Raw genomic sequence first — 25,360 nt, forward strand, 5'->3', positions numbered from 1 at the left:
AAGACTCTTATTTCCGTTCCTGTCTCTCTCATTAGGGCGATCGTATCTTCTATTTCTTGTACGTCCACACTTTCTCCTCTGGGTGTTGTTACTGAAAGGAGAGGGAGGATACTGAGATGAGGTCATACTTGGGTAGAGGAAGTCCTGATGTCCGAGACCACTTAGGGAGAGCTCTCCCACATTGTCGTTGTCCATGGGGTAAGTCTGTTCTGTCTCCTAGAAATTCCATGGGTTCACTAGTGATTTCGGGATCTCCAAAATTTGATGAGGGGAGAAGAAGGGTGGAAAGATGAAAGGGACCACAGTTTGTGAAACATTGAGTGGGTTGAAGAGTGACATTTCCCAAGAAGAGTGGTGATAGAAGGGAATCTGAGGGAATGGAAAGCTTAGTAGAGGGTGGATAGCAGTTGACAACCATATGTGGTTGTTGTACATCTCCATTGCTAGCCTCATGCCCTCTGAAACCACTTGGGCTAAGAATGTTGGGTTCTGTACTAGGATTATTACTGCCCTCTAAGGAGAGAGCTTGCCCCTGCATGCTCATCTCCAGCCATGAGTGTCAAGTCTGGTTTGGGTTTGGGGAGTGAGTCGTATAGAACGTCTGATCTCCCAGGGTTATTGGTAGGGTGGGAAGAGTTACAAAAGGTCTTGGAGAGTTCTTGTTGTGGACATTGGCTTGGGAGTTTCTGGTTCTCCTATGGTTTGTTCTTCTGGGAAGAAATGGGAATTCTTGTCTTTTTTAGGGGCTCTATTAAGTCGATATAGATGGAGTTAATAGGAATATGGATGTTACTATTTGAGAGGTTTCCACTTTGGAGGTAAGTATCAGTACTAGGAATATTTAAAGTAGATTGTTGAGGATATTTTTGGAAATAAAGGAACTTCCTAATTTAGAATTTGGAGATGTAGTTGGAAGGAGATTTTTGTTTAAAGGAATTTGTTTTACGAGAAAATCTACGTAATTTTCATTATGAGTGTTGTTTAATAGGGCCAGCGAGTCATTAAATGGAGAATTGAGGTCTTTATTCAAAGACGTGGGGCCTAAAAGATTTTTTTGAGGATGTGGACAGGATTGGGGATACTAATGTGGCTGGAGAAGATACTTCCAAGGGTTGGAGAGGGGTAGGTTGGGTAGGGGTCGTAGTAGGGGCCGAATGAAAAGTAGTCGACTCTGCATCTTCGTTTGAAAAAATAGAGAAATTATTTTTAAATCTTTTTTTAAAAAATTTGTTTGTGTTACTAATGACACCCTTGGATGTGACATCATCATTAATGTGGCTTGACGTTTGACGGTTTGTAGCCGTAGCACTCTGTATCTGTTGATCAGAATAGTTTTCCAAGACTTGGTTGTTTTCTTGTGTTGAGGAAGTACTAGCTTTTGAAGTTTTTCTATACTTTAAAGTTTTTGTTTCAAGGAAATTACCTGGATCGACGTGAAAAAAATTGACATTGATACCTGATTTTGGAGCCATCTGGTTGCTGCTCAAGTTTTTCAGAGCTATCTGGTTGCTTTTCGCCTCTGGGTGGCCTCGTCTTTGAACATAGTTATGTTTAGCCATCTCTTGATTGATAGGAAGTACCCGTTGACGAACCATGGTCCATGTTGTAGAGTTTTATGTAGATTCTCCTCTTTAATTTGTAGAATTTGGCAATATAATTGTCGCTCAATAAGTACTATTTCTTCTGAGACTCTCCATATGCTACTTAATTTTTTCTTTAGGTACATGTGGCTGATTTTTTTCCCAATAATTTTAATTATAATGGAGCAAATTCATGGCTTATAGATTATTTGTTTTTCCTCTTCTGTGAGTTGGATCCCCTCCTCCTTTTCGAATTTGTCTTCCTCTTGTTTATTTGACTTGGAGCCTGATCCTACGTTGTCGTTGTAGTCTTCGATAATCATGTCCATCACCCGATTTGTTTGTGGTGAGCATTGTTTTCAAAAACGTTTTTGGGGCTAGTCCCAGGGTAAGTCTCAGGGCGGGGCGTACCAAAAACGCTCTGGGGCGTAAATTAAAGACTTAGATCCATAAGACGTAAGTCCTAAAATTTGAGGCGTAAGCCCCAAGCATAAAAACGTAGGGCTGGGCATTTTTAATTTATTTTTTAAAACTTTTTTTACTTTAAATCATATTTTTATTATTAGTGTAATGATATTTCTCAAATAGTAATTATAATACTTTTTTTCTTCGTTATTCATTATTAATACGTATCTCAAATATTAGTAATTTGGTTGTAGTAGTACTTTGTCCCCAAATAAATTTGTTAATCTAGATGATGAGGATATCTATGAGGAAGGTAAGGAAGAGGAAGAGGAAATGTTGGATTATTGTTTTGCAATTGCAGTTAGGAATGCTGATATTTTTCCTAGGCATCAACGCAACAACAAAACGAAGCATGGAAGAAAGCATAGTTGGGATGGTAAAGTGATTGAGGAGTTTGTTCTAAGGCACCTACCGATGCGACTGGCGAAACAGAATCATATGATAGTGTCAACAACTTTAACAAGACCCAATAAAGCAAAGAAGTGATGAACTACCAAGTGTTATTGGACAGATTTGAAGAAGAAGACAAGAGAAACATACTTCAAGTTTCTTTAGAAGGCTAATCTATCTTTTTTAGTTCATACATTTGTAAAAGAATGTTTGAGGTTGATAACTCAACTTTCTCCTTGGCTTTTATGATTTTTTATTACTTAAGAATTCCCACTTGTAATATCATCATAGAGTGTATTATAAACTTTATGATGATCATAGAATATCTAGTTCTCTCTAGCTCGTATTTTCTTCATGATTGTTAATTAGTAGAGGATAGGTAACTCATTAGGATTGGTAAGGTAAGACCTAGCCTCCCTTGCTTGTACTTAATCCTATTGAGAATATTTTATGTTTATTATTAATAAAAAGCCACTAGACCACTGTCTAGTGGTATAAATTTGCTAAAAAAAAAATTAAAAAAAATACTTATCTCAAATAAAAATCATAAATTATTGAAATATTTACTTTTGCTTATTTAATTAGTAATAAAACTACAAAATTAAATATACATGAGATTACGCTCCGTAGATCTATGAAACTTATGCCCCATGTCTCGGGGTTTACGTCTCGCCCTGTACTATATAAAACGCCTCGCGCCTCACTCCCCCACCTTTTAAAACACTGGTGGTGAGGATTGGCTCTCTTCGATATTTGAGTAGGGTGGTATGAGTATGTCCTTGAATGATATGTATCCGGCGGAACGGGCGGGTTCAAGGATTCTCCGATGATATGCGACATACGCCTATACTACTTATTAATATTGGAGATATGTGTAATGGATTAATGTCTAATGGTAGGATTACATATAAGATATAATATTTTCGAAATATCCAAAAATTTGAAGTACCAAATCTAAAATTCAAAAAAATTAGAACTTAAATCTTTTTTTTAAAACAAAAAAGTAAAATCTAAAATCCAAAAAATTTAGAACTTAAATCTTTTTTAAAAACAAAAAAGTAAAATCTAAAATCCAAAAAATCTAGAACTTAAATCTTTTTTAAAAACAAAACAAAAAAACAAAAAAGTAAAATTGGGGTAGAGAAAGGGGAAATGAAGAGGGGAATTTATTTATTTTTGGGTACAAAACAGAGGTAGTAAATTATATATTAATATGCGTGATTACAAAGCAATGGTAGAGCATGGCTGCGATTTGTATCTAGAGAGGGGGGTTGGGTTGATTACAATATTTACTAGTACTAGTTGGCTTTAAAAAAAAAAGTTGGCTTAATATGCCTAGCAAAATAAGTTTCCGCTTTTTCTACTTTGAAGAGGGAATTACAATAAGCAGAATCAAACCCTCATCAATAAGGTGAAAATTCAGATAGCCAATTAACTGAGCTATTAATATTCCAAATTTTAATCCACAAACCAAAAATTCAACAAATTTTGAATTTCGATTCAAGATTACCCAAACTATATATGCTCACCCCTACTTCAAACCTATTCACAATTTCAACCTTTCTTGGGAAGTTCTACCAATGTTTGTCTAAAATGAAATACAATCAGATAAGGCTGAAACTTTTTTAGTTCGGCTTACTAAACCGACGGAAATTGTACTAGTTTTAATGTGTCCCTTAACATTGATAGCAGTCCAGCGCTGTCACTCTCTTGTAATGACGCATATCAAATATTAATTTAATTTATTTATTTTTATGTTTTAATATTAAGCATTAATTAATTATTAATTTAATTAAAAAAAAAACTCACAAAGAAATTTGCCTTATCGGAGTTGACATTTATCCATGTCGAACCATCCTCTTGCACCGGCTGGAAGATGTTGTAGATTGAAGTGATATATAGAAGATAGGTTATTTTGCAGATATGATCATAGAATAGACAGAGGTTCTGAAATTGAATCATATCATTATCGATTATCAAAATGAATTTTTTTATGTGTTTGATGACTTGACCCACGAAATAATATAAGCCTCACGTGAATTAGGGTATGTTGAGACTTGAGAACATAATTAATTAAATAGAAGTGTATTTTTTTTTCTTATAGATGATCAATACCTAAATTATATTAGAAATTATTATATATGATCTAAATCGTGATATACTCCAAGAAGAGGTGTTAGAGATCATTAATAAAAGATTGAAATAGTTTATTTTCGTGTGATGGACTTCGTTAAATATCGAAAATATTGTAAAAATGATAGAACATTACACGTGTAGCCATGAAAAAGTAATATAAAATGTTATTGATACTTTATTAAAATTCAATAATAAAGATATGATCATTGCTATGAACTTCTTTCATCCCATCAGCTGTGAACAAGTAAAATTGCCACTAGCTATGACCAAAGTATAACTCTTTATAGTACATTAAGAAGCAAATAAAAATGGGAGAAAAACACAACCTTTGCTGCATAGAAACCTTTGCTAAAAAGCTAGAAAGAAACTCTACAAATGGGGTTGATTTATTGTCAAAACTCCTAGACTTGCTACCAAGTCATTATTAAGTAATTTCTATACCCAAATGGCATTAGCCCTAATGAGCAATTGTTTAAGCTTACCCCTCACATTAAGGCTCATTATCTCATTAGCACCACCAACTAACTCTTTCCCTATAAATATTGCTGGAACACTTGGCTGACACCCTAGTTCCATCAATGCCTTCTCCATTTGCCTCCCATTTGGATGTGTATCGAGCTCGTAAATTGTAGGGTTTGCTCCAAAACTACGGATTAGGGTTTCAATGCTGTGAGAAATGCAACAACTATTCTTTGTGAAAACCACCACCGCGCTTGTTGCTCCCAACTTCATCACCATGTACATTTTGAAACAACTTCAAGAAACAATGAGTAGTTTGGCCCAAATGCCAAGAAAATATGTATATAAGTAGCTTTTAGTGAAGAGGAAAGAAGTTGTGATAGCTAAATGCTTGTGAAGTGAATTTGAGGATTGATTTGTTGTTGAGAAAATTGAACCAAACATGAAGCTATATATAGGGGCATTATGTTAACTAAAAGACAAAATTTAAAAAAGATAAAAATTGCTAAGAATTACAAGTTGAAGATATGATATATCTAGATTGTTCTTGATTACACTTGTATGATAATAAGATCATATTGTATGCCATTTCTTGATTCTAGAGTAGCATAACATACTCAAGCTGAAAATGAAAGGAATATAATCTATCACCTTTAAAATATTCCCACAACATTGTAAAAAAAAAAAAAAAACTTCTGTTACTTTTGATTTGAAAAAAAAAATGAAATCTTTTTTCAGAATATATATCCTTATAAAGACGTGTTGTTGAAATCAAGTCCACATTATACGATATGTACCTTAGAGAATTTTTTGAAGCTTCTCCTAGTTTGGTTGTATAAAGTAAAATGCACCCTTACTACCTCGAAAGGCCACATATATTATCATTTTAGCTAGTTGTGTGGAACATTTTTGGAACTGAGGTAAGAAAAATCAAATCTATAGAAGATAATTATAAAAGAAACTATCTTATTTCATTATATTCATGTATGGGATATAAATGCACATTGGTTATTGTCATACATATGGGGAAATTAAGATTACATACGAGTCATAATCATACACTAATAAGATATACAACTAGATGATAATCGTCTATTTCTACACTCTATCAAACGATCCCTAATAATACTCGTCTTGCAAATTGAGGGTGGCTCTGTCACTTTGAGTTTTTTTCCAGCTAAAAACTTTGTATCCATTGATCATTCACGTGACTTCTTATTGAATCTACGGTAATTTAAGGGTATATATATACATGACAATAAAATCCTTATTAAACAAGGAGACTAATTAATCTAATGCATATATATGTTATTGGACTTATTAATATTGGAGATATGTGTAATGGATTAATGTCCAATGGTGTAATGACTCGGTCGGTCATGTTTGAAAAGTTTTATAAAATTACTATTTTGCCCCTCGTGATACTGACCTCGAGTCTTTTATGTTGAGCTTGAAAAGTTGGTTTTGAACTTTGAGTTAAAAGTTGAGAATTTGGTAAGTTTTGAGTTTGAAAGGCTAAGTGGTTAAGAAAGTGGTTTTCGGTGTTTTTTGGAGTTTCGAAGGTCAGAATGAATTTCGTCGATTTCATCAGTCCCAAAATATGAAATTTGATCCGTGAGAGTTATCGGTTTCAGATTACGAGTCTCTTTTGAGGACTTGAGGTCCTAAGTTGTGAAATTATGGAAATTTAGCATTTGGGTTGACTTTGGTCAACAATCAGGGGTCGGATGCTCGGATCGAGATTCCAAGAGCTCAGTTGGATTCGGGGGATGATTTTAGACCTATGTGAGGCCTTGGTTGATTTTTGAGAGGTCTTGAACTTGTTTCCGCCTTTTAGTTTCTTGTGGTTTTCACGGATGTCGTGTCATGGAGACCTCAGATTTGTGTTTCGAAGGTTCCATTGAGTTCGGAATGTCTAGTATAATTGATTTGCATATGTGGTTTGTGTGCACGAGGTTCAGAACAAATCTTGAAGGTCCTTTCGATGTCTTTTTGTTGGCTAATATTGTTTCTAGTGTTGCACTGTTCGCTTAAGCGGAACATGATTCGCTTTAGCGATGGTCACTTAAGTGGAACCAAGTTCGTAAAAGCGAGACTAGCCCTTTGGGCGGGGTTCACTTAAGCGAACCATGGTTCCTTTTAGTGATGTTCACTTAAGAGGAACCTGGTTCGCAAAAGCGAGACCCTAGCTTTTGTAGGGTTCGCTTAAGCAAGGACCTGGTTCACTTAAGCGACACTTCAGAGGGTTTTGCTTTCATTTCGGGGTTTAAGCCCCATTTCACCATTTTTGAGTTTTGGAGCTTAGGTGAAATGATTTGAACCAGGATTTCGAGTAAAAACTTTTGGGTAACGATTTTTAACTCTAAATCTTCAATTACCCATTGTTATTTATGGATTTATGTGTTCAAATCAAGCTTTGAAATGAGAAATTTGGCGTTATCTTTAAGACCCAAGAATTCAATAAAATGGTGATTTTGAAGTGGTTTTGATTCATTTTGTGAAATGGTTCTCACTAATGAGTTCCTAAAGCCTTAAACATCGTTTTCAAGTATTGTTTTCCAAATTCAAACCTCCATTTTAATATTGCGTTTTGAGTTAATTACCCATTTCTATTCATAATTGAAGTGGGAAGAGGTGTTTCTGATGTGTGATTGTGAATACTTGATTATTTTAGATTGTTTGGCTTTAGAAGTGATTCAGAAGGGGAAGACTCAACTCTTGGAGTGATTGTTGATTGATATAAGGCAAATGACTTCCTAAATCTTGTATTCTAGTTGAATTCGTATACTTCCTTTGTTGCTTGTGTGTGTTGGAAGTAATGAGGATGAGGTGAAGGGTTAAATTGTCCACTTGTTACATCTAAATGAATATAAAAAGGGGTTGAAATGAAAAAAAGTTATGTGTTGATCATGATGATGTAAATTACCTTATTGTAACCCTTGTTGATTGATTGATGAAATGTTTGAAAGTATGAATGTGGACTTGAATTGTGTAGTTTGTTGTCTCTTCTATGCGGTGTGATATTGCTTGTTGGCATTGATCATTGGACACCGTGATTAGACATGTGAAGATTATGAGGCTGAGGTCTTTGTCGACAAGTGTTATTATGCCGAGGTCTTTGTCGACAAGTGTTATTATGCCGAGGTCTTTATCGGCAAGTATGATTTGGCCGAGGTCATTACCGGCGAGTGTTCATATGCCGAAGTCATTACCGGTAATGGTTATAAAGCCGATGGAAAGTGGTTCCGGCAAGAGATTGATTATTGTGACTTGATGTATAAATGTTTATGCATGAATTATTTGATACTTGAAATTGATGAACTTGTTAGGTGTGACTGAACTACTTGACTTTGAGGTTGACTTATTTGATTCGTTTAATTGTTGAATTGTGGTTATTGAGTTGCGAATATTGGGCCTGTGAGTCGTGTGTTGTAGGATTACTAGCTAGGTTGGGCTATTTTTTGCGTAGGTTGTAGTTTGAGGAGGTTCGGTTGGAGAGTTGGGGGTATTCGATTTCTAATTAGTTGTTTTGCTTAGTAGGTTGCTTGTTGGGTACCGTGTTGTTGGTACTCACCCCTTGCGTCTACACTTGTGTAGGTTCCGAGATCGGATCCGCATGATCTCTTTCTCTTTCTTCGATCTCGAGACTTGTCAAAGACTTGAAGAGGTAGTTGTTAGCCTCATAGAATCGGATAATTTTAATAATGAAACACTTAACCGACTTGTGACTTGTTGCAGGAAAATAAGAAAACAGATGAGTCAAGAATATAACACCTAAAGAAGGAGAAAATATTTTCATCAATCAAGGGAAGCAGAATATATTCAAGATAGCCAAAATCATCAATCAAGGCAAATAAATCAAAAAGGAAAGAAATCATAACACACTACATCAAGAGGGAAAGCCATGTGATGTAAGAGACACAAAAGGAAAACAAATATTGCATTTACTATTGCAATAAATATATGTCTTGAATCAATCAGATTCCAGAATAAATCAAGCAGATCATGACCAATCAGAGATTCCAGAAATCAATCAAATATATTCAAGATTGCAGAACATATCACCTAAGGAAGGAAAGAGATAATGTGTATCAATCAAATGATACTTTCAAGACAACAAGATCATTTAACATCCAAGACTACAAGGAAGAAATTGAAATCAAGGGATGCCATCAAGTTAACGAGATCAACCAAAGATTCAAGACCACAAGAAGATCATCATACAAAGGAATAAATCGATTTGTTCATGCACATATCTGATATGGTCATGACTCAGCAAATCAATCAAAATAAAATCAAGGACTTAATCAAAGATCCTTGATTCAAACTCCCCTGGGTTTCTGTAAAAGAGCAAAGTCCTCCAAAGCTATATAAACCTCTCTTAGCCATAAATGTGAAGCACGCACTTCACTTGAACTTATATTGTGATCTTCTTTTATCTTTCATAAAATTTTGTACACCCTTGAGTGAACAGTTGAAAAGAAAAGAGAAAGAAAGATCTGAGTGTAGGTTATACAGGTAGAGGTTGTGTTGAAGAAGAAGAACTGATTTGTATATCAAATAGAGCTCTTAATCGTAACATTCTGTAATACCCAAGTACTCAACAAGCTCTTAAGGAAACCCTTGTAATCCAAGGGGACTGGACTAGGCACCACATCGGTGATCCAAACCAGTATAAAAACACATTGTGTTATTTACTTACTACAAGTTATTATTACTGTTTATCTGTTTTACTAACATGTAGGTGAGTCGACTGACCAGAGTAGGAAGTCGATTGAATGAAATTTTAATTCACCCCCCTCCCCTCCCTCTTGACTTTCAATTGGTATCAGAGCAGGTCTCACCACTTCAGTGTTTAACCACACTTGAGCAAAGATTCAATGGTACACTATCAAATTCCTGGCGCGTTACTTCAAGACGAACATTCTTCACACCGATCACCATACTTTAATGGACAACATTACTCTTATTGGAAAGACAAATTCAGAATCTTTGTTTCTTGAAATTATCATCAAACATGGATAGAAATCAAGAAGGGCCTGAAGCCTATTCCTGAATTGACTGAAAAAGATGGCACTGAAAAGCCATTTGATCCTGAATCATTTGATATCACTAAGGAACAACAAGAGGTAATTCAAACTAATGCTAGAGCTATAAGTTTGTTATATTGTGTAGTGAGTGGAGCAGAATATGACAAAATATCAATATGTGAAACTGTGAAAGAAATGTGGGACAAATTAGAAGTGACTTATAAAGGAACTACTAAAGTAAACAAAGCTCGGATCAGTTCACTTGTAAATGAATATGAGTTGTTCAAAATGGCCGAAGATGAAAATGTTGAATCCATGTTCTCGAGATTCAGTAAAATTGTCTACAAACTCAAATCACTTGGAATGGTGTATTCAAATGCACTACAAGTCAGAAAACTCGTTAGAAGTCTTTCCAAGGCTTGAGAAACTAAAGTTGTCATTCTTGAAGATGGAGATCTGCAGAAAATGACATACGATGAACTTCGAGGCAAATTAATGGCCTATGAACAAAATCATATTAACATATACAATAAGGATGATAGAAAGAAGACTGTGGCATTTACGACTGAGACATCTAACATTGGAGAGGAAGTCGATGAATATCAAAGCGAATGAATGGCTCTCATAAATAGAAGAGTCAAACAAATTCTTAGACAAAAAAGACAAAGACCTTAACAAAAATTCAATAACAATGAATTCAAAAGAAATGATGATCGCTGCTACTATTGTGTAAAACCAGGACATATCAAACAAAACTTCCCGAAACAATAAAGGAAAAATAATCGAAGAAATGACGATCCAAAAAATCTCGAAGCCTAGAGTCAAGGAGAAATATCTGAAGATGATCATGATGAAACCGCCAACATATGCTTCATGGCACTAGCTAGCTGAAATAAGTGAGGTAAGATATTTTAATTGCCCAAATTGTAATGACTTACAAGAATCTTTGGATATGGTTACTGACGAACTGCAGAAAGTCATTGATGAATACAATAAGATTGCTCAAGAAAAGAAAGATTGGAAAATTCTTCTCGAAGCAAGACAGGTTGAAGTCGACTTACTAAAAGAAAAAAATGGAGAAAGTAAAAATGCAGTTGAACAATATCAGAAATTTTCCTAGTCATAGCTCTGTCAGATCCAAAAAATCTACTCTCAATAACAAGAGAAGATCTCACAATCATAGTTCCAACAAATCCTACAGTTCTATATCTAATTCTCATTATCTTTCTGCTGAAACTTTTGCTAGTTTCTCTTGTTATACTTGTGGTGACATTGGTCACAAATCTTTTAACTGTGGGAAATTTTCTTCTAGAAAATGGATTTGGAGACCAAAAGTTGTTAATCTTAACCCTCAAGGACCCAAAAATACTTGGGTACCAAAAAGAAATTTATCTACTTGTTTTGCAGGAGCAAACCAAAAGAACCTACAAAAAGGGAATTTGGGTAATAAATAGTAGATGCTACAGACATATGTGCAGAAAATTTCAAAACTCTTAACAAAAACGATGGAGGGTATGTACGGTTGATAGACAATGCAAAATGAGAAGTAGTTGGAGTTGGATCAATTACTCTTAGCTCATCATATGATCTATCATAATCATACCTGGTGGAGGGACTTAAAAACAACCTGCTTAGCATTAGTTAACTATGTGATGTTATGTTGGATTCGAAGTCTCATTCAATGCTACAACTTTTACTATCAGACATATGACTAAGGATATCACAATCGTTGGAGATCATATCTATGTTCTAAACAACGTTGACTTGCCAACACTTACATGTCTAACTACAGTATCAAATGAATCTTGGCTTTGTCATAGAAAACTTGGTCATGGCAGCATGCATGCCTAGGAAAAATTGTCCAGACTTGAACTAGTTATTGGGCTTCCAAAGTTAAAATTCGAAAAGGACCATTTATGTGACACTTGGTAAGCAAACTCGTTCTTCGTTTAAGGTCAAGGATATTGTAAGTACCTCTAAGCCTTTGCAACTTCTACATATAGATCTTTTTGGTTCCACTCGTACCGCTAACATTGGTGGTAAGAAATTTGTCTTCGTTATCGTTGACAAATTCTCAAAATTCACTTAGGTAATTTTCCTATCTCATAAAAATGAAATTTTCGCTAACTTTGAAGTGTTTTGTAGAAAAGTCCAAAGAGAAGCAAGATATTTTATTTCCACAGTTCATAGCAATCATGGAGGAGAATTTGAGAATAAAGCATTTGAGGAATTATGTGATAAAAATGGGTTCAATCAAAATTTCTCATCTCCTAGATCACCTCAGCAAAACGGTGTGGTAGAATGGAAAAATTATTCGTTGCAAAACATCGCCAGGACCATGCTTCTTGATTGAAATCTCCCTGATCATTTCTGGGTTGAAGCAGTAAGTTCTGTCTGCCATAGTTTGAACAGATGCCTCATCAGACCTATTTTAACTCAATTTGAGCTATGGAGTGGTAAGAAGCCATATAAGCTATTTTCCCCCTTTCGGATGCAAATGTCTCATTCGCAACAATGATAAGACAAATCTGGGTAAATTTGATCCAAGAAGTGATGAAAATATATTATTAGGTTATGCACTTGTCTGTCGTGCATTTCAATTTTTTAATAAAAGAACTGTAAGTGCTGAAGAGTTTGTTCTTGTTGCTCTTTTTATACTAACCCAAGGATGCAGGAAGTAGAGTCTATAGATGATGAAACTACTCCTACAGTGGATACTGAGAATCTCTCAAATACTTCTGATCATATTATAATAGAGCAGTCGACTACTCCAGAACTAGAGTTGACTAGTTCAGCTGGAAAGACAGGTATTCCCAGAGAATGGAGACACACCACTAAATTATCCAAATGACTTCATCATGAGCAAGCCAACCGACTCAATACAGACTAGAGCTTTGGTGAGAAAACAAGCATCTTTAACACTCGTCTCTCAAATTGAACCTAAATGTATAAATGAGGTGATGGAAGATGAATCTTGTAAACAAGCAATAAAAGAAGAACTTTGTCAGTTGAAAGAAATCGAGTATGGACTCTCACTGAAAAACCAAAAAATTGTTCCGTAATTGGAACCAAGTGGATCTTTCAAAATAAGCTAAATGAAATGGAAAAGTCGTTCGCAAGATTGGTTGTTCAAGGATACTCCCAACATGAAGGTATTGATTACAATGAAACTTTTTCTCCAGTAGCAAGACAGTCAACAAACGGAACATTTGTCATCTTATCGAAAATACATATCTGGAATTATGGTACCCTCACTCATCTCATTTTGATTTAATTCGATATTCAGATGCTGACTTTGCAGGTAATAAAAATGACAGAAAAAATACTAGTGGAACGTGTCAAATTTTAGAACAATCCATGTTCTCCTAGCACAGTAAGAGGCAACCTTTGGTTGCACTATCTACTACAAAGTCCGAGTATCTAGTTGTTGGAAGATGTGGTACCCAGTTATTATGGATGATGCATCAATTGCTTGATTATGATTTTTCTTATTAATTTGTTCATACTTTTTGCGATACTAGTGCTTATCTAAATATAATTAATGTGCATCTTTCTAGGGCTAAGCATATTGATATTAAGCATCGATCATTTTATTCGAGATCTTGTTGAATTTTTTTTTTTTGAATTTGTTGATTTTGTTATGATCTTTTTGATTATGCCAAAGGGGGAGAATAGTCCCAAGTCTCTTTAACAGGAAGCAATCAAGTCAAGGGGAGCTACAAAATATATCAGGGAAGTTTCACTATCTCTTTAAGTCTATACAAATTGTGGATTAGTTGTCATTATCAAAAAGGGAGAGATTGTTGGCCTCATAGAATCGGATAATTTTAATAATGAAACACTTAATCGACTTGTGACTTGTTGCAGGAAAAAAAGAAAAAAGATGAGCCAAGAATATAACACCTAAAGAAGGAGAAAATATGTTCATCAATCAAGGGATGCAAGATATATTCAAGATAGCTAAAATCATCAATCAAGGCAAAGAAATCAAAACACACTACATCAAGAGGGAAAGCCATGTGATGTATGAGACACAAAAGGAAAACAAATATTGCATTTACTATTGCAATAAAGATATGTCTTGAATCAATCAAATTCCAGAATAAATCAAGCAGATCATGATCAATCAGAGATTCCAGAAATCAATCAAATATATTCAAGATTGCAAAACAAATCACCTAAGGAAGGAAAGAGATAATGTGTATCAATCAAAGGATACTTTCAAGACAACAAGATCAGTTAACATCCAATACTACAAGGAAGAAATTGAAATCAAGGGATGCATTTAAGTTAACGAGATCAGCCAAAGATTCAAGACCACAAGAAGATCATCATACAAAGGAATAAATCGATTTACTCATGCACATATCTGATATGGTCATGACTCAGCAAATCAATCAGACTAAAATCAAGGACTTAATCAAAGATCCTTGATTCAAACTCCCTTGGGTTTCCGTAAAAGAGCAAAGTCCTCCAAAGCTATATAAACCTCTCTTAGCCATAAATGTGAAGCACGCACTTCACTTGAAGTACTTATATTGTAATCTTCTTTTATCTTTCATAAAACTTTGTACAACTTTGAGTGAACAATTGAAAAGAAAAGAGAAAGAAAGATTTGAGTGTAGGTTATACAGGTAGAGGTTGTGTCGAAGAAGAAGAACTGATTTGCATATCAGACGGGGCTCTTAATCGTAACATTCTGTAACACCCAAGTTCTCAACAAGCTCTTAAGGAAACCCTTGTAACCCAAGGGGACTGAACTAGGCACCACATCGGTGATCCGAACCAATATAAAAACACATTGTGTTATTTACTTACTGCAAGTTATTATTACTGTTTATCTGTTTTACTAACGTGCAGGTGAGTTGACTAACCAGAGTAGGAAGTCGACTGAAGGGAATTTTAATTCACCTCCCCCCCCCCCCTTCCATCTTGACTTTCAATGTAGCTATTGTCATTCAGTGGACCTTTTTTTTCCTTTTCTTACACTTTGTTCTATTTGAGAAACAAAGACTAAGACTAGTATTTATTTCTTAATTCTGTAGTTATATATTTAGTGGCTTGTACACGTGACAACCAAATTTTGGAGGTTTTAATAGAAGAATAAATTTTCCGCTTTATCTTGTTCTTGCTTTTATTGTTTTCCGCATTTCTTTCGTTTTCGTTGGATTGAGGTTGACTTATCTTGATGGGAACAAACAAGTGTCATCACGTCCTTTTTTAGATCGTGAAAAATGGGTAGGACTACATATAGGATATAATAATTTCAAAGTATTTCAAAAAAATTAATAATCAAGTACCAAATCTAAAATACAAAATATAGGAACTTAAATCCAAAATCAAATCCACAAACCGAAAATCCAACATTGTCCAAATTATGCTCACCTCTACTTCGAACCTATTCACAATTCTAAGTTGACAAGTTTATTGATAACCCGGAATTAAATAGTCGTTACATTTTGATACCTTAACCAAGTAATACGTGACCTTTCAATGTAGTAAGAGATCATTTTTATTCATCGATTGAATAATTTGTTCCATATTGTCAAAGGGAATTTGTACCAAGTTTGTCATAGGAAAATTCTTGTGTGGTACGGAACTTGGTTTTAATTAACAGTATGTCTACGAGGATATATTCTAAAAAAAAAGCATTTTTTCTCAAATTAAAAGTAAGATATTATTGAAAAAGATCACTCCAGCTGGATATATTATTTTCCTTTTAGCAGATACATTGTTTTCAGGAGGAAAATATTCACAAAATATTTTTTTATTATTATCCCAATTTAATGAATTAATAGTGGATAAGTGTTGCTGTTATAATCGATTTGAGTGCAAACTGGAATTGCAACGTTCATAATTCTTGAAACATTTTAATTTAAATGTATATATACACTTTTCATGATTTCATGTAATTAATTATTGGAACAAACAAGTCAATATTTTATAAATTTAGTTTAAAATAACAACAACGTACTAGATCAAGTTCGAAATTGAAGGGTATGTTTAAGACATAATAGTTAAGTAAATAAAAACGTGATTTGATCTGTAACGTAACGATTTAAGTTAAACATGAAGTGACGGCCATACAAGAATTTTTGCTTTTAAACACAAACCGAACCAAGATAGCAAATAATTAATGACCTTACAATATAATGTTCTTGGAATATTTTAAAGGTGATAGATTATATTCTTTTCATTTTCAAGCTTGAGTATAGTATGTCCTTATCATACAATTGATCAAGAACAATCTACATATATCCATCCAACAATTTTCACTTTTTCTTTTAGCTAACATATATAAGAATGTCTCTATATATAAGCTTCAAGATAGGTTCAATTTTCTCAACAACAAATCTAGCCTCAAATTCACTTGATCACAAACCTTCATATATCATTTTTTGTATCCTTCACAACTTCTTTAATTTCATCTTCACTAAAAGCTATATATAAATCTTGGCATTTGGCAAAACTACTCATAATTTAATTTCTTGAAGTTGTGTAAACATGGATATGGTGATCAAGTTGGGAACATCAAGCGCGGTGGTGATATTCACAAAGAGTAGTTGTTGCATTTCTTACAGCATCGAAACTCTTATCCGTAGTTTTGGAGCAAACCCTACAATTTACGAGCTCGATACTCATCCAAATGGGAAGCAAATGGAAAAGGCATTGATGGAACTAGGGTGTCAACCAACACCAGCAATAATTATAGGGAAAGAGTTAGTTGGTGGTGCAAATGAGATAATGAGCCTTAATGTGAGGGGCAAGCTTAAGCAATTACTCATTAGGGCTAATGCCATTTGGGTATAGAAAGTAATTATAATTAGGTATAACAAGCGTATATATTTGGAGTTTTTTTATATAATAAATATATAACTTATACATAGAGTCTTTTAGCTTCTTTGGATGGTTGTTTTTTTCTACCTATTTGATTTGGTTCTTGATGTATAAATAAATAATAATATCTTATACTATAATATATGATTAACTGCTCTTTATTTTGTTATGCTTTTCAGTTTAAGGTTGAGCAAGGTCCATTACAATGACAAATATACATAATATACATATCAAGGCCATAAAAATGATCTCCAGTACATTTAAATACTCTTGAGTTTATAATCTAGTACATTTATGGGGGATCTATTTCCTTAGTTTTAAATTATTAGTCGTGATTTTTAAATAATTATTTTAAATTATTTTATCGTTTTAGAAGTTTAAGAAGTTTTTTTCCTTATTTACTCTTAATAATAATTATTTTGAAGACTACAAACAACTGATCTTATGATTATTCAAATATCAATTAAGGATAATTCGAACCGTAGATCACATGTGGCAAATATTCCTACTAAGAAAAGTTTTTAGTAAAATATCAATAAGAGGATTTGACATTAATTATTTTTTTAAAATTTTAAGTAATGAAAGGTTCCAATTTGCACAAGGTATATTACTACAATAAATGTGATATTTAGCTACAAAATTATTAGGTACGACACATAATTCGTCACTAATTACTCACTTTCTGTGACAAAAATTACATTTTGTGTTTAAATACACATGTCACTTACAATTAGAAAAGGCTTTCGATAGATTAGAATGGTCGTTCGTAAAACAATCTCTTACCATCCTAAACTTTCCTAAAAATATTATTAATCTCATAATGTCTTGCATAAGCATTTCGTTTATCTCAGTCCTAGTTAATGGTACCCCCACAAACTACTTTCTACCATCTAGGGGCATTAGACAAGGAGATCCATTATCTCCTTACATTTTCATAATATGTATGGAATCTTTAACAAGATTAATAAATTATGCTACTCATCAGCAACACTGGCAACCGATTAGGATCGGAAGAATAGGAATGCCTATCTCCCACCTACTGTTTGCTGATTATATCATTCTTATGGCAAAAGCAGATAAAGAAAATGCGGCCACGATAATTCAGATCTTTAACACGCTCTCAACACAATCAGGGAAAAAATAAATTTTAATAAGTCCTTAATTATCTTCTCAACAAATGTTTCTACAGAAAATAAAAATGAGCTCTCTACTATTATGAGCATCCGACAGAAAAATAGGTTGGGAAAATATCTTGGGTTACCCATAACTAGCTACCACCCTAAAAGTTCATATTATCAATACATTATAAATAACATGAACAACAAATTAAAAGGATGGAAAACTCGATTCCTAACTCTAGCAGGAAGGGCTATTTTAGTTAAATCAGTCCTCGCATCTATCCCGACCTATTGGGATCTTGTGACTACACCTATTAAAGAGGGTGGACTAGGAATTCAAAACACAAACGGAAATTTTTTTGCTCTACTAGCCAGCCTAAATTGGAGACTTCTTAACAACTCGGACCATCTATGGGCAAATGTTTTAAAAAATAAATATAATAAGAGGGGAAGAGGTAATATGATGAAGTACTATCCCTACGACTCATATATTTGGAAAAGTCTTAGTAAAACCTTTCCCTTATTCCACAAGGGACTATCATGGAATGTGGAAAATGGAAATAAAATTCAGATATGGGATGACAACTGGATTGAAGCCTCGTACTCTTTGCGCAAAGTAATCGAAGGCCCTCTAAATAAAAATGACTCAAACGCATCAGTTTCTCAACTCATCATTAATAATAACTGGGACTTATCAAAATTATCCTTCGAGATTCCTAGAACAATAAGTGAGGCAATCCAAAATACCTACATCCAAACCTCTCCCCGAAAAAGTGATAATTACTATTGGAATACAAGCAACGATGGAGACTTTAGTACCAAAGGGGCTTACGATATCTATTTATCTAAAACTTGTAATCCTAGTATCAATAAGAACATCAACCACAACTAGGTATGGAAAACCTTAGCAATAAACAAAGTAAAAAAATTTCTTTGGTTGTTTACTTTAGAAAAGCTCCCTACAGCTTTAGCTTTGTATAATAGGAACATAATAAGATATAAAACTTCCTACTCTTGCACAAATGAAGAAGAAAATGTAACCAAACTTTCACAAAGAAATTCAAAAATTATGCTCATCAAGGCAGTACACTTCGCTAGAAAACTCGCAGATAGTGCCCACGGCTTGCCTAGTCCCGATAATTCTTTGGAATATCTGGAAGAATAGAAACAATAAGCTCTTTAAAAATCAAAACATTAGTAAACTGCCCAGTACTCTACAAAATATCTCGTTCCAGGCAATAGAGTACTACCATTTAGTTCACTCCCAACCAAAGAAACTACCTCGATTTATGACCCGTGTAGCTTGGTAATGGCCTCCTGAAGGAATGATTAAACTAAATATTGACGGTTCCTTTGATCAAAACTCGAAAATGGGTGGAACTGGTGGAGTTATAAGGGACCATTTAGGCAGTTGGATTGTTGGATTTTCTTGCAAAGTAAAAGTCGTTAATACCCATCATGCGGAACTACTAGCTTTGCTCCATGGTTTGAATCTAGCACAGAAAATAAACATTAACCATGTGCTCGTGGAGACCGACTCTCAGGTATTACTTAACACCTTAGAAAGTTCTAAACCAATACACTCACACATTTATTCGGATTGCAGGTCAATGCTCCTACTGATGGGAGGATCAACAATAAAGCATATAATGAGGGAGGCTAACTCAGTAGCAGACATATTAGCGGAATATGAAAGGAATACTATGGATCCAAATATGCATATGAACAAGTTGTTTGTTTTTGAAGCATCTCCTTCCTTTACTTTAGAAGCTCTTAAAGGAGATGCGAATGGAACTATATCGTTTAGATAGTTCCTTTTTGTATGGATGAACCTACTATTAAATAAATTAAATCCTTCCAATTCCAAAGCAAAAAAAAAAAGTCAATATTTTATAAATTTAGTTAAAAATAACAACGTACTAGATCAAGTTCACAATCGAAGGGTATGCTGAAGACATTGCTACTCCTTTTGATTTCTGTTGAAATTTAAAATGATGTAATAAATCAAAGGAAATATGCTAGCATAATCAGAAGTTTGAGATATGCGACTCATTGCACTAGGCCTGATATTGCATATGTTGTAGGAGTACTTGGCTGGTTTACAAACAAGCCAGGTAATGAACATTGACATGCTATAACAAGAGTTATGAGATATTTAATTGGAACATAAAATTGTGGTTTGTTCTATAAAAAATATCCTGATGTACTTGAAGGCTTTTGTGATGCAGATTGGAACACATTATCAGGTGATTCATGTTCTACCACTGGTTATGTCTTTACTTTAGGTGGTGGTGCTATTTGTTGAAAATCAAAAAAGCAAACTGTAATTGCTAACTCTACCATGGAGCCTGGAGGCTGAACTAGTTGCATTAGCTTCAACTAGTGAGGAAGCGAATTGGTTAAGAGATTTATTGTTTCAAATTCCTTATTTTGAAAAACCAATTCCTCTTATTTTAATTCATTATGATAGCACTACTGTGATTGTTAGAGTTCAAAACCGTTATTACAATGGTAAATTCAGACCTATAAGGAGGAAACACATTAATGTAAGATCATATTTGACAAATGGTACCATTAATGTTAATTATGTCAAATCTTGTGACAATCTTGCAGATCCTCTTACTAAGGCCTTAACAAGAGAAAAAGTCTGAAGCACATCGAGGGGGATGGGATTGAAGCCTATAAATCCTTGAGTCATATATGAGGAAACCCAACCTGGGGACTAGAGATCCTATAACCAGGTTCAAAGGGAAAAACTAATCATATGATGACTTGTTGTGAAAAATGCACTACTTTTTTTATTCCCTCCCTATGCTGTGAGTGCATTGTTTCCTGTAGTTTGTGAAGGTTGAGTTGATAAAACTCTTAATGAATATATGTAGCCCGTATGGGTACTGGAGTGTTAAGCTTACAGGAGCACTCTCGACAGATTTCACCTATGTGAGTGTGGAAGTAGGTCGCTTCTTATTAGAATTGGGCTTATTCTCAAAAGCACTCATGAAACCGGGATAACACATGGCCATAACGTGCTGACTTTTAAAGCTTATGTTAGCACCTTAATTATTATGTGTGGACAATGATATTTTATTTCCCCTAAGTAGTCATAGTTCAAGTCTGAGACCACTCTCTGGAGTAAAAGTTATTGGTTCACTAAGTGGAGGTTCAATGCAGAGCACACCTTCATTATGCATAGTAGTCTTCCATCAACTGATGGACTCTCTTTATCTAATATTAAAATGAGTGGGGGATTGTTAGTGTGGCAATTTAATAATTTAAGAATTCACACTTTTTGCATGGCCACATAGATGTTGGTTTATGGCCGTTGGTGCACTTCTCATATATGTTACATGATGATGGATGACTTGGCAGTTGTTTGTTGCCGTTGAAAATAATTATTGCTGCATTACTCCAAATGGAGGTGTATATGTTACAATTTTCTTGGTGCATGCAGCAACTCCCAAGCCGTTGGTGGCTTAAGTGTCCCTTTATTTTCATTCTTTATTCCTCCATTATACCTTGTAACATATGTAACTCCTAAGGCTATTATCTTCACTATTTAGTACCCCGTTATCTTTCTATTTATTCCTAGAAAGACTTCTTCTACTATAAATAGTGGTGGTCTTCATTTGTTTTACATATAAGAAAATATAGAGTGCATAAAGTTTGTTAAAAAAAAAGAGAGTTCTTATTAGTTGAAGGGAGGTGTTCTTTCTGTGGAGCTTTGTCCAGAGTTGTTGAGTTATATATTGTGATTAGGTTGTTGTATCTTGGAGGGGACAAGTCAAGAAGGACTACTGCTGGACCGGTGAAAACATTTGCTGCAGTGGGCTTGAATCTCCTTAAAGAGAGCGAGATATCCGCGCCTCAGCCTGAAGAGATTTATTTCTTCATTTTTATTTTCAATTGTAATCTTGTAATTCTGTTATTTTGTAATTTTTCACTAACACCTTATCATACAATTGATCAAGAACAATCTACATATATCCATCCAACAATTTTCACTTTTTCTTTTAGTTAACACATATAATAATGCCTCTATATATAGCTTCAAGATAGGTTCAATTTTCTCAACAACAAATCTAGCCTCAAATTCACTTGATCACAAACATTCATATATCATTTCTTGTATCCTTCACAACTTCTTTAATTTCCTCTTCACTAAAAGCTATATATAAATCTTGGCATTTGGCAAAACTACTCATAATTTAATTTCTTGAAGTTGTGTAAACATGGATATGGTGATGAAGTTGGGAACATCAAGCGCAGTGGTGGTATTCACTAAGAGTAGTTGTTGCATTTCTCACAGTATCGAAACTCTTATCCGTAGTTTTGGAGCAAACCCTACAATTTACGAGATCGATACTCATCCAAATGGAAAGAAAATGGAAAAGGCATTGATGAAACTAGGGTGTCAACCAACACCAGCAATATTTATAGGGAAAGAATTAGTTGGTGGTGCAAATGAGATAATGAGCCTTAATGTGAGGGGCAAGCTTAAGCAATTACTCATTAGGGCTAATGCCATTTGGGTATAGAAAGTAATTATAATTAGGTAACAAGCGTATATATTTGGAGTTTTTTATATAATAAAGAGAAAATGGTCAAAAACCCCTCCAACCTATGGTCGGATTTTCAACTACACACTCATACTTCACAAGGGTCTTATTACCCCCCTGAACTATTTTATAAGGAAATAAATTTCACCCTAAAATGACATAGTCACTCATGTGTATTGTGGTGTAACACACGCACATGCCATGGCAGTGTCACGTCAACACCATGTCAATGCCACCCAATAAATATAATAAATGAATTATTTTTCCTTTTTTTAAAAAATTATTATATGCCCCATTAGAAACCCTCCATTATCATTAAGAACATCATCATTATCAAACTCACTTCTCATCCATTGACATTCCGGCAAGAGAAAAGACGGTAAATTTTTTCCAACGAATAAAAGTTTCTATGACCAATATCTTTATCCTATTCCCCACAATTTTCTCAAAGTTCATTGCTACACATTTTACTCATGTTGGGGGTTTATGAAGGGATATACCCAAAGTAGTATGTGGGAATGCCATAAATTTTGAATTCAATTTCTTTCTTTTCTTAATGTTGGTGAAAGTAGCAAACCAAATTAAAGCATTGAAATTAATCCAATTGAAAAAAATTATGATCCAATTGAATTTTTTATGCCCCATTTCTAAAATACCCCAATTTGTGGTTAAATTCAAGAATGTGAAATTAGAATTAACGTTTGAGAGAAAAGCTTGTGAAGGTGTTGGAAATTAAAAATTCTATGTTTGTTTGAAATAGTTCCGGTAAAAAAATTGAATTTTGAGTTCTTTATTTTATTACTTTGATTTGGGAGTAATAACTAAATTTTTTTAAAGGTTCTTTGATTATGTAAGAGACGGTTAATATGTAAAATTCCTGAAGATATTTGTAGAGATTTGTGATGAAAAATAAAAATAAAGCAAAAGTGTGTAAAAGAAGAAGAGGTGTAGGGTGAGTGTGAAGAAGAAGTGTGGGGCGGTTGGGTTGGGGTGGGGGAGATTATTTTAATTTAATTAGAAAGAGAAAGAAAATAAAATAAAAATATGAAATAAACATAAAAGCAGCCCTACTTATTCTCTTTTCACTCTCTCAAAGAGAGTGAAATACACTTTCTCAGCCAATTCAGCATTAAGGGTTTATTTATTCTATTTTAAAACAGTTCAGAGGGGTGATAGAACCCCCGTAAAATTTAAGTGTGTAGTTGAGAATCCGGTAATAGATTGGGGGGATTTGACCATTTTCTCTATAATAAATATACAACTTATACATAGAGTGTTTTAGCTTCTTTGGATGGCTGTTTTTTTCTACCTATTTGATTTGGTTCTTGATGTATAAATAAATAATAATATCTTATACTATAATATATGATTAACTGCTCTTTATTTTGTTATGCTTTTCAGTTTAAGGTTGAGCAAGGTCCATTACAATGACAAATATACATAATATACATATCAAGGCCATAAAATGATCTCTAGTACATTTAAATACTCTTGAGTTTATAATCTAGTACATTTATGGGGATACATTTCCTTAATTTGAAATTATTAGTCGTGATTTTTATAAATAATTATTTTAAAATATTTTATTGTTTAAGAAATTTAAGATTTTTTTTCCTTATTTACTTTTAAGAATAATTATTTTAAAGACTACAAACAATTGATCTTATGATTATTCAAATATCAATAAAGAATAATTCGACCCGTAGATCACATGTGGCAAATATTCCTACTCAGAAAAGTTTTTAGTAAAATATCAATAAGAGGATTTGACATTAATTATTTTTTTAAAGTAATGACAGGTTCCAATTTGGACAAGGTATATTACAGGAGAATGCCATATAAAACGTCCTTGTCGAGAATCATAAAAATATTATCCAGTTTAAAGTATTTTATATTATTTGATTATGGGAATTAAATAATATTTGCAGAGATGACAAAAGCTCATCTAAACCCTACTTTTTATACAATTATTTATTGGATCAAATAATGTATAATGATATTAGATCACAAATTTAAAAAAAAATCTCTTTTTTCTTAAATTTTGTAGTTGATCAAAATATATGTCACGTAAATTGTGACAAAGGTGTATCAGAATAAACCGTTATTGGCAGGCTAAATAAGCTCTTATACTAGCCTTTCAAAGGTAGCAAAGGACTACTATTTCTTCTTCTTAGCACTTCTTTTCTCTCAAAAGAATCAATATATAGATAATAAGAGGACAATGGATTATGTGATGTATGTACTGTTTGGAATATTTCTAAAAAAATTCAATTTTATTTTTATTTTCTTAAACTCCACCGACCGTATCAAGTAAAAATAACACAAACAAATTAAAACGGAAGAGGATCAGAATACACTAATGTATGTGACCTTTGGAGGTAGTAAGGGAGCAATTTTCATAGAACAACACTTCATGTACTATCTTTTCTCTATAGTACGGAGAGTATAATGTGGACTTGATTTCAACATGTCAATGAAGATATATTCTTTAAAGATTTCATATATTTTTTCCATTTATATTAAAAGTAAGATTCTATTAAAAAAGATCACTCCAACTTGATAGATTTAAATTTATTTTTTCCTTAATTAAAAGATACATTATTTTCAAGAGGGCATACATACTAGTGGAAATGCAACATTAATGTTCTGAGAATATTTTAAAGGTAGATAAGGCTATTATGCCCTTATATTTAATTAGAACAAGTACTTGTTCTAATTAGATAATTTTCACCTTTTTTTTCTCTCCTCTTTTAGCTAACATAATGCCTCTATATATAGCTAGCTTCATC

The 25,360-nt window shown here is 33.7% G+C and overlaps 3 protein-coding genes across 3 annotated transcripts in view; 2 read left to right on the forward strand and 1 right to left on the reverse strand.

The window, feature by feature from the left end:
- LOC125819013 (uncharacterized) overlaps nt 1–25,360 on the reverse strand; it is a 513,298-nt gene that overhangs the window by 86,998 nt on the left and 400,940 nt on the right. The gene's annotated exons all lie outside the window — the stretch shown is intronic.
- Nucleotides 16,565–17,106, forward strand: LOC125818934 (monothiol glutaredoxin-S1-like). The gene is made up of 2 exons (XM_049498444.1): nt 16,565–16,864; nt 17,077–17,106. The coding sequence occupies exons 1-2, from the start codon at nt 16,565–16,567 to the stop codon at nt 17,104–17,106; spliced, it is 330 nt and encodes a 109-aa protein (XP_049354401.1).
- LOC125818935 (monothiol glutaredoxin-S1-like) lies at nt 22,245–22,550 on the forward strand. Its single transcript, XM_049498445.1, has one exon. It carries the CDS (start codon nt 22,245–22,247, stop codon nt 22,548–22,550), a length of 306 nt encoding a protein of 101 aa, XP_049354402.1.

This window comes from Solanum verrucosum, unplaced genomic scaffold (genome assembly GCF_900185275.1).
Source record: "Solanum verrucosum unplaced genomic scaffold, falcon-dt-bn FXZP01000252.1, whole genome shotgun sequence".
Taxonomy (NCBI): Eukaryota; Viridiplantae; Streptophyta; class Magnoliopsida; order Solanales; family Solanaceae; genus Solanum; species Solanum verrucosum.

Excerpts from the sequence above, each read along its gene's own strand:
- LOC125818934 (XM_049498444.1), top strand. The coding sequence starts at position 16,565 with ATGGATATGGTGATCAAGTTGGGAACATCAAGCGCGGTGGTGATATTC. Across the intron at positions 16,865-17,076 it reads TTAGGGCTAATGCCATTTGG|TTTAAGGTTGAGCAAGGTCC; the intron begins GTATAGAAAGTA and ends TATGCTTTTCAG.
- LOC125818935 (XM_049498445.1), top strand. The coding sequence starts at position 22,245 with ATGGATATGGTGATGAAGTTGGGAACATCAAGCGCAGTGGTGGTATTC.